At 47.6% G+C, this 12128-nt stretch overlaps 1 protein-coding gene across 1 annotated transcript in view; it reads left to right on the top strand.

Annotated features, from left to right (window-relative positions):
- Positions 1-3013: 3013 nt before the first annotated feature.
- Positions 3014-12128, top strand: part of AZI2 (5-azacytidine induced 2) — a 92735-nt gene continuing 83620 nt past the window's right edge. Inside the window, exon 1 of the mRNA XM_082257540.1 lies at positions 3014-3249. Coding sequence (XP_082113666.1) covers positions 3025-3249 — 225 coding nt within the window. The 5' untranslated portion in view covers positions 3014-3024. The remainder of the gene's footprint in view (positions 3250-12128) is intronic.

Genomic DNA, 12128 nt, shown 5'->3' with positions numbered 1-12128 from the left:
GACGTTATTAAAAGTCCCTTTGAATGCTGGAATTTTTAGGACATTTGAAACGTCCGTTCGGTCGCGTTTGTACCCGCGTTTAGCGGCGTTTAGGGGCGTTTGCGTTTAGAAGCGTTCCTAGAGGTCAAAAAAATTATTCCCCTTTAAAATGGAAAAACGCGAACGCTAAACGCGGGTCATCGCGTTCAGACGCGTTCGGACGCGTTTAGACGCGTTCGGACGCGTTTGTGCGTTTGAAACGCCGGGAAACACACGTTCGAACGCAAATAATTGCGTTCTAAAAAAAGTCCCTGAACGCAACTGCCTGCAAATGACTGTAAACGACCTGGTGTACATGGACAGATAAGATAAAATGTAGAAGGGTTCAGGGGCTTCTGAAAAAAATGCCCAACTGCTCCTAAACGACCATTTCCAGCGTCCCATGTACATGGAGCCTTATAAGTGTGTTGCCAGCATCTAAGCAGCCAAAACAGCAGCATTGGAGGCAATGCTTTGGTGATTTCAAGGCAGAAAGAAGAAAGGAATTTGCTATATAATGATCCTGTTGGCATGCTTGGGTATTTACTGAATGTTCCACAATGTACTTAGAAGAACCATGGTGTGGGCAGCCTAAATCACATATGTAATTTTTAAGTTTGACAATATCTCTAATTAATAATTTAAAGCGGCTCTTCAGTCATATATTTTTTCATCTTTCAATCTATTAAATCTTCTGCCCTTGTTGTTTTAACTTTGGATAGTAGACCTTTTTTTTTTTTTTTTTTGCCAGTAAATACCTAATACAGCCCACTTCTTCCTCTTTCTTGTCTGGCCGTTAGCCGAGGGCCTAGGCTAATGACATCATGCACAACTCTCTCTCTCTCTCACTCTTGTGAGAGTTTGCCAACAAGGGTCAGCTGAAGGGGGCTGGATGAGGGCGGAGATAAGAGGAGACTGCACAGATCCATGAGTATTCATCAAGAGAGGAGAAATGTCCAGGCCAGCAGTGTTGTTTGTGTGTGTGTGTGCCTCTGTGTGTCTGTTTTTGCATAAATTCAGGAAGTGAACAGTCAGCCGCTTCAGCTGCCCACAGTTAAAATGACTGCAGCCAGACTTGGTGTAGGGAGATTTCTGCAGCATATTTGGCAAGTACAGAATCGCAGTCTATATATATAAAATAATATGCAAAACGGTTGGAGGGAAGCTTTAGAATAGCAAAGATATATTTTTTTTTACAAATTTATGTGAGCAGACTGCAGTTCCTCTTTATTAGACATCTCATGCAAACAAGGGTCCATACATGCTGATAAACTATCTCTAAGAAGTGTAGAACCCCTCCTGTCTATGTTCTGGAGAAATGGAAAAGGGGAGGTGTCCATAGTCCTGTCCTGGGTGACATCTCTGATTGTCTAAAGGTGCAGTGCCTGAACATTGTCGCCCAGCCGCCAGTGCTATAGCAACAAATGACGTAGTGCAGCCTGCCCTAGAGTGTCATTGGTTGTTATGGTGCTGGGGGCTGGCCTGTCCGTACCATGGCAACTCATGACACTTGCAAAGTGTGAGAGGATTGACCGCACTCTGGTAGAGATATTTCTTGAAATCAAAGATGTTTCCTTTATTGTTCCAATAAAATCAAGTGACAGACAGTGTACAAGCAGACAAAGGTTAACGCGTTTCACGACATTACCAGTCGCTTACTCATAACCACACGGTAATGTGAAACGCGTTAACCTTTGTCTGCTTGTACACTGTCTGTCACTTGATTTTATTGGAACAATAAAGGAAACCTCTTTGATTTCAAGAAATATCTCTACCAGAGTGCGGTCAATCCTCTCACACTTTGCAAGCTTCCGGATTACGGCTCCGACCTGCACCAGGTTTTCAGACATACACCTGAGCGGCTACCCTTTCCTGCTTCCTAACTCATGACACTTGTCCAGAGCCTGTATTTGCGGCACCCTGGAGAAACTTAAATGGCTTTCCTGTTGAGAAACCCTGCTCTAAACAATACTTGTTATGGTAGTTTGCCTTATACCTTTGAAAACTGACCCTAAAATCCTGAAAGTCCAAGTACCGGGTCTCCTCTTGTCTTTCTAGAGTGGTTTCATATATTTTATTGTAATAAACAAGAAATTAGCCAAAAGTGCATCAAAGCATACTTTTATCATGTGTTCTTTTTTTGGCCCACACATGCCTGGCAAAGGGATCCTGTGCAGCTCTGAAACATTGCACTTGTTTTGTTGCGATGTGCAAGCAATAAAAGTTTTGGACAACATTTGAAGATCCATGGTGTGCTGGCGAATATGTGCATTGATCTGTGATGTGTCCAGTATTCAGCTGGTAGTCGCTGCTGCACCCGCTAATGACTAGCCCTGTTTGTCTATGGCAGTGATGGCGAATCTTGGCACCCCAGTTGTTTTGGAACTACATTTCCCATGATGCTTACCTACACTGCAGAGTGCATAAGCATCATGGGAAATGTAGTTCCAAAACATCTGGGGAGCCAAGGTTTGCCATCACTGGTCTATGGGAATATAGACCAACCTTTTTTTTGGGCCCAGTCAAACTTTAGGGCTTATGCACACCAGCCCGTATGCTAAAACGGGTTGTATTGTGTAGCAGCGGTGAGATCACTATGGTATAATAGGGGCACATAAAAAAAAACCTATTGAACGAGCCCTTAGCACTGTACGTTTCCTGAGTTTAAGGTTAGCCCATTTATTTAACAAAGCCCCCCTCAAACACATGGACCATTATTTCTGACGCAGGGCACAGTATGACCACTAATGAACGAATGCGTTGGTTGCCATTTAGAATGAATGCGCTGCCATGTATTCATGGATTGTGCATTTTACCTCTCATTATTGTAATTCACAAGCGTGACTTGGCCCTTGAAGAATGCAGTCTCATAGCCCCTATGACTAAGACAGCAATGTTTTATTTAATTTTTTGTTAAATACCGAAGTAGTAGCACAATGTTTTCTTATGTGCACGTGGTATATCATGTGGGGAGAATGACCGACTTCATTTTTTTTTCCCAGGATCATGGATTCCCTACTTGATGATGATATTTGTATTCTGAATCATGAAAAAGAAGACTTTACGAAGGGGAGAGATCAAGACACTCCTTTTTCTGCGTCCTCCGGGGAGGCATCTGTGGCCTCACACTTTGCACTGGTCACAGCATATGAAGACATAAAGAAACGACTGAAGGATACTGAAAGGGAGAATTGCACTTTAAAGAGAAGGCTAAGACAAATGGAGGATAAGGTACAATTTACAGGAGACACATGGTTTTGCCTTGGATTGCCTAAAAATGTAATCTATGTTTGCTTTCTTTGTAAGTGAGGATAGGTTAATAGGAGGAGGATAGGCTAAGATATTCTAAGACATTCTCCATGTGGCAAAGGGTGAACTCACTTTTAGGCCCCGTTCACATTGCTGCAACATGGAATCCGACTTGTGAGACCCCAAGTTGCATGACATGTCAAATTCAATGTTTCCCTATAAGAGTTGTATTACCTGATAATACACAAGTGGCCCCGACTTTAGAAAAGGTTCCTACACTACTTTGGTCCAACTTGGGTGTGAATTCACTCCTTGAACAGGCTCCTAAATAGCATCCAAGTCAGAAGGAAGTTGCAGGGCAAAATCACAAGCAAAGTCATACGACTTTGCTGTCTCAGCAGTGTAAACCCGAGCCTAAAGCCCAGCTGCACTTTCAGTTTTATTCAACTACCATATATACTCGAGTATAAGCCGACCCGAGTATAAGCCGAGGCCCCTACTTTTACCACAAAAAGATGGGAAAAATGATTGACTCGAGTATAAGCCTAGGGTGAGAATGCAGGGCGGCGGGCATGGTACAGGAGAATGCAGGGTGACTGGCATGGTACAGGAGAATGCAGGGTGACTGGCATGGTACAGGAGAATGCAGGGTGACTGGCATGGTAGAGGAGAATGCAGGGTGGCTGGCATGGTACAGGAGAATGCAGGGTGGCTGGCATGGTACAGGAGAATGCAGGGTGGCTGGCATGGTACAGGAGAATGCAGGGTGACTGGCATGGTACAGGAGAATGCAGGGTGACTGGCATGGAACAAGTAGATCCGGGGTTGTGGGCATACTACATCAGATGCAGTGCTGTGGGCATGGTACAGGTGGACCATGCCCGCAGCACTGCATCCCTTGTAGTATGCCCGCAGCCCTGCATAATGGCAGGTAGTGCAGCTGTTTCACTTACCTGTTCCAGAGGCCCCTTCATTTTAGAAATGGCGCCGCCCGGCGCCAACACGTCATTGCGCACACGCCGCCGCCCCTCGTATACTTTCAGCTATTCCCGGCCTGTCCCGAGCGGCGGCGGCGCATTGCGCGGTGACATGTATGCGCCAGGCGGCGGCATTTTTAAAGCTTAAGCGCGTCGGAGCAGCCAGGGACTTTTTTTTTTTTCTTGACTCGAGTATATAAGCCGAGGGGGACGTTTTCAGCACAAAAAAATGTGCTGAAAAACTCGGCTTATACTCGAGTATATACGGTAAATACGTTCTAGGTGCATCAAAGCAAAGTCTTATGCAGTCCATACATGTGTTGAATTCCTTGCATTTTGATGTCCGATGATGCCACCATTGATTTTAAAAATTCAACCAGCCAAGCCTTCAATTTCACCTCATGCTGTTATGGAAAGAAATTCATGGCTGGAGATATTCTTTTCTCTCTAGGTCACAGCTCATGCGCATTTCTTTTTCGATTATATTTCCCGCGCGATTCTCCCATCATTGACTAGAAATTGGTTTGTTTTTCAAAAAATTTCTGATATGACCAATCACTCCAATTGGATGGCTACACGAAAATCGGCCCCACTAATGGTCAGAAATTGAACGATTATTTGAAGGTGCGATTTTTATTTTTTTTTTTTTTTTCCCCCTTCGAAATTTGACACATGTATGGCCAGCCTTACAGTTCTATTTCTTTAGAAAGCAGCCACAGACTGAGTCGAAAACCCTGTCCCCTGCTGCTATGGGTATTACAGGTGTTTATTTAATATAGATATTTATATAGCACTGACAATTTACATGCCCTACATTCACATCAGTCTGCTTTAAGGAGCTGACAATCTAAGGTCCAGAGTAGAGACAGAGAAAAGTAGGACAGCAAGGACAATGGTTTGTCTCCTGGTTAAAAATATACACTTTGTCCTGGCAGAGCTTCCTGTAAACAGACATCAAAAAAGGGTCAATAAAGACCAAACTTTTTCCTGATACTTCTCTGATGTCTATTTGTGACAAGATTTTATATAGGAAAAAATGTCACCAGTGTACAGAACGTTTATGTACGATTTATTATCATTTTCAGATAACACTTCAAATATATAAAGCCCCCTTAAAGTAATACCGGTCTCCAGGCAAAACTTTATTTTTTCTTTCAGGGAGTGAGAAAGGGATAGAGCCTATACTTGGCTTTTATTGCAGACTGTGGGGATTATTTACTGAAACTGCAGGGTGCAAAATCCGGTGCAACTCTGAAAAGAAACCAACCAGCTTCCAGGTTTTATTGCCAAAGCTTAACTGAACAAGCTGAAGTTAGAAGCTGATTGGCTACCATGTACAGCTGTACTAGATTCTGAGTGCACCAGTTTCTCTTACATTCATTGACGGACACAGCTCCTGGTATTCATAAGCATCGGGTTATACTGCCCCCTACAGGAGTAGGACACTAGGCAGAAAAAAATTCTGGCTACACCCATGGGCAGTTCCAGGGGGTATAATCCCCTCTCTGTTATAGCCACTCAGTTCTTTTTTTTTTCTGCCTAGTCAGGAGTAAGGACCTAGTTCCTTGCTGGGATCTTTGGTCCTGGCAAAATTTTTTAGATAGAAAATGTTTTCTCCCTGGGTTTTTCCTATGAGATCTACAATCAACTGCCGGACTGGGTGACGGGCTGGATAATCTAGATCCAGTGGTCACCCCAGTCTGACCAGCGAGTGCCGTAGACCTCAGCTCCGCGCTAGGTCGGCCGCAACATTAGCCCCACTGGACGGAGGCTGGCCTGCGAGTTAAACACCTTGTGAGGCTACATACAACTGGGTCTCGGCCTGAGTCGCAGTTTTCCTCCTGGCTGAGAGCCTCCCATTTTGATGGAGAGGGGTTCTGTCTGGAGCGGTGCCCACCTGGTTCCTGGTATGGTGAGTAGCTATCCTTCCTCTCCCCCTGGAGGGTTATAGGGTTGACGTGGGCCCCTCCTTTGGACGGTCGGACCCCCGGTTCCCCTCCTTCCCACAGGCATCTCCCCCTCTTGCCGGGTCCCTCATCCTGCCTCCCCTTTGCACATACACTGGGGCTGTTTGGGTTGTCTGGCCACTTTCCTGGGGTGGGGGCAGGGCGCTAACTGGTGATGGGGGCCGGGGGGGGGGTTGTACCTGGTGGGGGCGACCTGATTATCAACTGTGGGGGGGGGGGGGGGTTGTACCTGGTGGGGGACCCCGGTCCTGCCTGGATCTGTCCTTGAGGCCTGGTCTCCCAATCCCAGGGTCCCTGTATGCCTCGTGGTGTTGCGTGGGGCTGCCATTGTGTTGTAGCCTGTGTGTTCTATACATGGCGGCCATGTTTGTGTATTCCGATGGCCATTTTGCTGTGCATTGCCATTGAAAATAGCACCGGCCATGACAGGGGAGCTCTGTGGACAGCAATTTCGGCGGTGGGAGCCCCTCCTTATCCTCTGGTGCTGACTCCTGAATCATTTTAATTCCTGATCGCCGCACGTGTCGTGCAGATTATCCTGGTGGCTGTCTCTGCGAGTGGTGAGTCTGGTGGGGTCCTCGCCCTCTCTGCTGAGGATCGCTTGGTGCTTTGTGCCTGGCGACCGGCTGGTGCTGCCAGCTTGGTGGGGGTTATCCCATAGCAGTGTTTTACACCTTTTTGTGGGGTCCCCCTGGTGACTTATGGAGTCTTTTGGAGCACATTTCCCCACCTGAGGCTGCGGGGCCCTCCGGGTCCCAACCATCCACTGACAGTGGTCTTGGAGTCCCGGGTGGAGGTGGCTTGCCGGGGAGGGGCTTGCAAAAAGCGCACCCCCGCCTCCCCCTGCCTCATCTGTCTCATCAGATCCTAAATCTGATTCGGCTGCCGTGCACGTGGGTCACCTTGCTGGGCCTGCAACCACACGCCTGGAATCCTCTGATAGTGAGGATGACTCCTCCACGTCTGCGACCGCGCACAACAAGGCGCTTGTGGATGCACTGATTGTATCTGTGCGTGAGACCCTGAAGATGGAGGACACAGCTGAAGCTATGACGGGAGGCGTAGGTACCCTTTGGCACTCCCAAGCCATCCAGAGTGGCCAAGGGGTTTCCTTTCCCTGCTTATTTTGAATGTCGCTAAGGAGTGGGGATGACCAAAGCATCCCAATGGGGTCCCTAAGCGCTTTACTAGGCGTTACCCCTATAAGGAGTCTCTTCTTAAGAAGTGGACTGTGCCACCGGTGGTGGACGCTCCGCTTTTCAGATTAAACAAGGCAACCATAATTCTGGTTGAAGAGTCCCTGGCCTTTAAGGATCCGGCTGACAGAAAGGTGGAGGCTGTGGCCCTCCATATGTACACTCTGGCTGGTTCGGCACTGAGGTCGGTGTTCACCATTGCCCTGGTGTCACAAACTGACCGAGTGGGCTAAGCTCTTACGCCTTGACCTGGAGGGGGAACAGCTCCCCCCTGCCTTTGCTGAGCTGGCGGACCAACTGGTCCAGGGGCTGCAGTTTATCTGTGATGCCTCTTGGATGCATCAGGGCCTTTTTGGGGTGGTACAAGACCTGTTCCTTCAAGGGGGGGATTGTCCCAGGTTCCGATTTGGGAACGTTTCAGGGTTTTTACTCAAACCTGTTTACAGTCCCCAGGAAAGAAGGCAAAGTGCGTCCAATCCTGGACCTCAAAGCGCTAAACTGCTTTGTGCGGGTACAGAAGTTCAGAATGGAGTCCATTCGAACGATGATTGCATCCCTGTGTAAGGAGGATTTCCTCGCCTCTATCGTTATAAAGGATGCCTACCTTCACATTCCAATATGTGCCCATCAATAGCGTTTTCTTTGCTGTGGGAGAGGAGCATTATCAGTTTGTGGCGTTACCCTTTGGTCTCGCCTCTGCTCCTCGGGTCTTCACAAAAGTGTTAGTCCCCGTGCTAGCCTTGCTATGCCAACAGGGGATCGTGGTACTGGACTACTTGGACGATTTCCTTCTGCGAGCATAGTGTCCCTCTGCTCTGGTGGACAACCTGGAGATCACAATCCCGACACTGCGGGTGTTCCGATCGATTCTGAATTTTCAGAAGTCTTCTCTGGTTCCATGCACAAAGCTGGACTATTTGGGCCTGACTCCTCCTTCCTCTAGACAAACTCCAGAAATTTCAGGCTGCAATGCATTTCCTGCTGTCCAACAGATGGTTGTCCCTCCGGACTTGCATGCGGGTGCTGGGCCTGATGGTGTCTACCTTCAAGGCAGTTCTGTTTGCACAGTTGCATACGAGGTCCCTGCAAAGGAAGATTCTGACTAAATGGGACAAGTCTCCCCGATCTCTAGAAAATCAGATATGGCTGAGTAGGGGGAATGGGGATGGCTTCATTCTTCAGCGCTTCGGCTGGGAAAAATCCTTCCTCCCCTTGTATTGGACTGTGGTCACCACGGATGCCAGCCTGTGCGGCTGGGGAGGTGTCCTCGGCAAGCATTCTGCTCAGGGGATCTGGACGCTGGAGGAGTCCAGACTACCGATCAATGTCTTAGAACTCTGAGTGATCAAACTGTGTCTGGGTCATTGGACGGATCATCTTCAGGGTTGTCCAGTGCGCATTCAATCGGACAATGCCACGGCGGTGGCTTAGGTCAATCATCAAGGGGACACAAGAAGTGCCTTGCGGCTCTGGAGGTAGCTGGCATTCTAAGGTTGGCAGAACGGTTAGTTCCAGCCCTCTCCACCGTACACATTCCCGGGGTAGAAAATTGGCAGGTGGATTATCTCAGTCGGCAGGCGTTGGACCACAGGGAGTGGTCCATTCATCCGAAGGTGTTTCATCAGCTGTGTCTTCGGTAGGGTACTCCCCAGGTGGAGCTGTTGGCGTCTCGGCTCAAAAGAAAGGTGCAGAGGTTTGTGGCTCGGTCAAGGGATCCTCTGGCGGACCCCACAGACGCGCTGGTGGCCCCCTGGGGTCAGTATCAGCTGATTTATGCCTTCCCTCTCAAGCTTCTGCCCAGACTTCTAGGCAGGATTGAGGCAGAAGGGATTCCGGTCATCTTAGTGGCTCCGGACTGGCCTTGCTGGGCTTGGTACGCCGATCTGGTGCGGCTGGTTGCTGACGTAGTACCTTGGAAGCTTCCTCTCAGGGAGAATCTTCTGTCCCAAGGACCAATTTTTTTTCCATCCTGCTTTACAAACGCTGGCTTTGACGACTTTGCTGTTGAACGCCAGGTGCTAAAGGATAGGGGTTTGTCTGAGTTGGTGCTTCTTACCCTGTTGAAAGCTAGGAAATCTACTTTTAGGAAGATCTAGATCTACCATCGTACGTGAAAGACGTACATTGCATGGTGTGAGTCTCTTGGGGTTCCTCTTCGCTCATTCTCCGTGTCTCGGATCTTTACCTTCCTTCAATGGGGGGAGGGGGGGGTTGAACAGAAATTGGCTTGAGTACCATCAAGGGCCAGGTGTCTGTTTTGGCGATCTGCTTTCAAGGACCTTTGGCCACACAATCCCTGGTGCGTACCTTTCTTCAGGGTGTCCGACATTTGGTTCCTCCAGTGCAGGCTCAGTTGCTGCCTTGGGATCCTAATTTGGTGCTTCCAGCTTAGCAGAAGCCTCCTTTTGAAAATATTCGGGAGATTCACCTGCTTATGTTGTCTCAGAAGGTAGCCTTTTTAGTGGCTATCGCTTCTGCGCGCAGGGTGTCGGAACTGGCGGTGTTATCCTGTCATTCATCTTACATGATGATCAGGGATAAGGTGGTTCTTTGCCCCTGTCTGTCTTTCCCTACAAAGGTTGTCTCTGATTTTCATTTGATTGAAGACATTGTGTTGCGTTCCCTGTGTCCCAGGCCTAAATATACGAAGGAAATTGCCTTGGATGTGGTCCAGGCTATTAGGGTGTACCTTGCAGCTACGTAGTCTTTCAGGAAGTCGGACTCTATTTGTGCTCATGGATAGACCTGGGTTGTTTGCTTCCTCTGCGACCATTTCCAGATGGATCAGACAGACGGTGGTTCAGGCCTATTCCTTCAGGTGTCGGTGAGACATGTTTGCAATGCGGCCACCTGATCGTCAGTGCACACTTTTACAAAGTTTTCTAAAGTGGATATGTTGGCATCTGCGGATGCTTCCTTTGGCCGCAAGGTTTTCCAGCTGCTATTTAAGAGGACCTGATCCTCTTTGAAGGTGTATTGTTTTGTTCAAGTGGGCTCTGGTTGTTTGGTTGAGCCCCTGTTGCTTGGTTGGCTAATATTTAGCCTTGAGAATTTTTCGGTTGTTCCCTCCCCTCGTGTTTAACACTGCTTTGGGACATCCCAATGGTTAAGAATATCAAGGGCATTGTTCCTCAATGAATGAAAGAGAAAATGGGATTTTTGACTTACTGTAAAATCCATTTCTCTGATGTTTATTGACCGACACAGCACCCACCCCTCTGCAGAATTTAATATTCTCCTGACACTGCTTGTTACAAAACTGAGTGGCTATAGCAGAGAGAGGGCGTATACCCCCTGGGGACTGCCCATGGGTGTAGCCAGAATTTTTTTCTGCCTAGTGTCCTACTCCTGTAGGGGGCAGTATAACCCAATGGTTATGAATACAAGGAGCTGTGTCCGTCAAGTAACATCAGAGAAATGGATTTTACGGTAAGTCAAAAATCCAATTTTTAGTAAATCTCTCCGTGTTCTTCTCAGAGAGATTTCACTTTTTCTTTTTGGGACAAGAAGTGAAGGGAAATCTTTTTTCAGTAAAATTGGAAGAGTTAAGCTGGCTATACAGTAAATAAATTTTGTCTGGTTTCTTCCGCCTGACATCCTTTCTTTGAAAATTTGAAGAGCCAGGTGACAAATTGTCAGCCGAAATCACACCTAAATCTAATCATATGCAGCCTCCTGTTAGCTATTCTGACAGCAGCTGGTATCGGTTGTCTGACCATAATAGCCTCAGTAGGAGATTCACCCATCCTTGCTGTATAGTGTGAATGGAGGAATTTGTTAGATTTTTTTTTTTTTTGTTCAGCCTGTAGGCCTAAGGAAATAGATCTGTGTGTATGACCAGCCTTAGAACCCATGTCAGGTGATTATCACTGTTTGTGTCTTCTGGTCCTGTTGGTAATGTCTCCCTGTGACAACAGCTCCCCTCTGTCACAAGGACAGGAAGTGAGGTGAAATCTCCAAGGATAAATAAAGGCAAAACTTCTTCTTTAGTTTTGGACAGAGGGGAGATGGATTAGAACTTCCTGTCAGCTATTAATGATATCTGTGCCTCCATTAGGGAGATTCATCCTCACTTTTTGCCATTAGCATTGAAAGTGAAAATTAAAAGAAAATCCTTCCACTAGGGACACTAGTTCTGGTGACTTGGGGGTCCCCAAGAGATTTTTTCTTTGCATTTCCTCTCACTTCCTGTTTTGGCTATGGGACAGGAGGGGAAATCTGCCCTCCTGTTTTTAACGCCAATATTGTTTTTTTTTTTTTTTTTGTCTACAGGTACTGTGGTGGAGGGATCTTGGGGTCTAAAAGACCCCTCCTCTGCATTCAAAACGCCAAGCTTGGCTGTTTTGAATGCTGTAAGTTTTTGAATTTGGCGCCGCCAGTACACGGAAGTGATGTCATGACATCACTTCCGGGTACTCGGTGGCGCCGAATTCAAAGAAATGGAGACCCGGTCAGACGCCGGCAGTGAAGGTAGGATTCTGTGGGACAGGAGACCCGGGCGTCCCCTCCCGCTCCTTGGAATGACACCCGAGCGGCTTCTCAGCCGCATTGGTTGTCATTACAAGACAGCCGACCGTCGGCTATGGACACCGGTACCGGGGTGATGCATCTAGTTGCAGGCATCACCCCGGTACATGCACTTTCCTGAAATATCGGCAATATCGGTAAATCAAAAGGCCGATTCCGATATATAGGGGAAAGTGCATATTGCCACTTGACAT

Source organism: Pelophylax lessonae (assembly GCF_965119305.1).
Source record: "Pelophylax lessonae genome assembly, chromosome: 5".
Lineage (NCBI taxonomy): Eukaryota > Metazoa > Chordata > Amphibia > Anura > Ranidae > Pelophylax > Pelophylax lessonae.
Note: the sequence above shows the minus strand (reverse complement) of the source record. Positions and strands in the feature narration are given on the sequence as shown.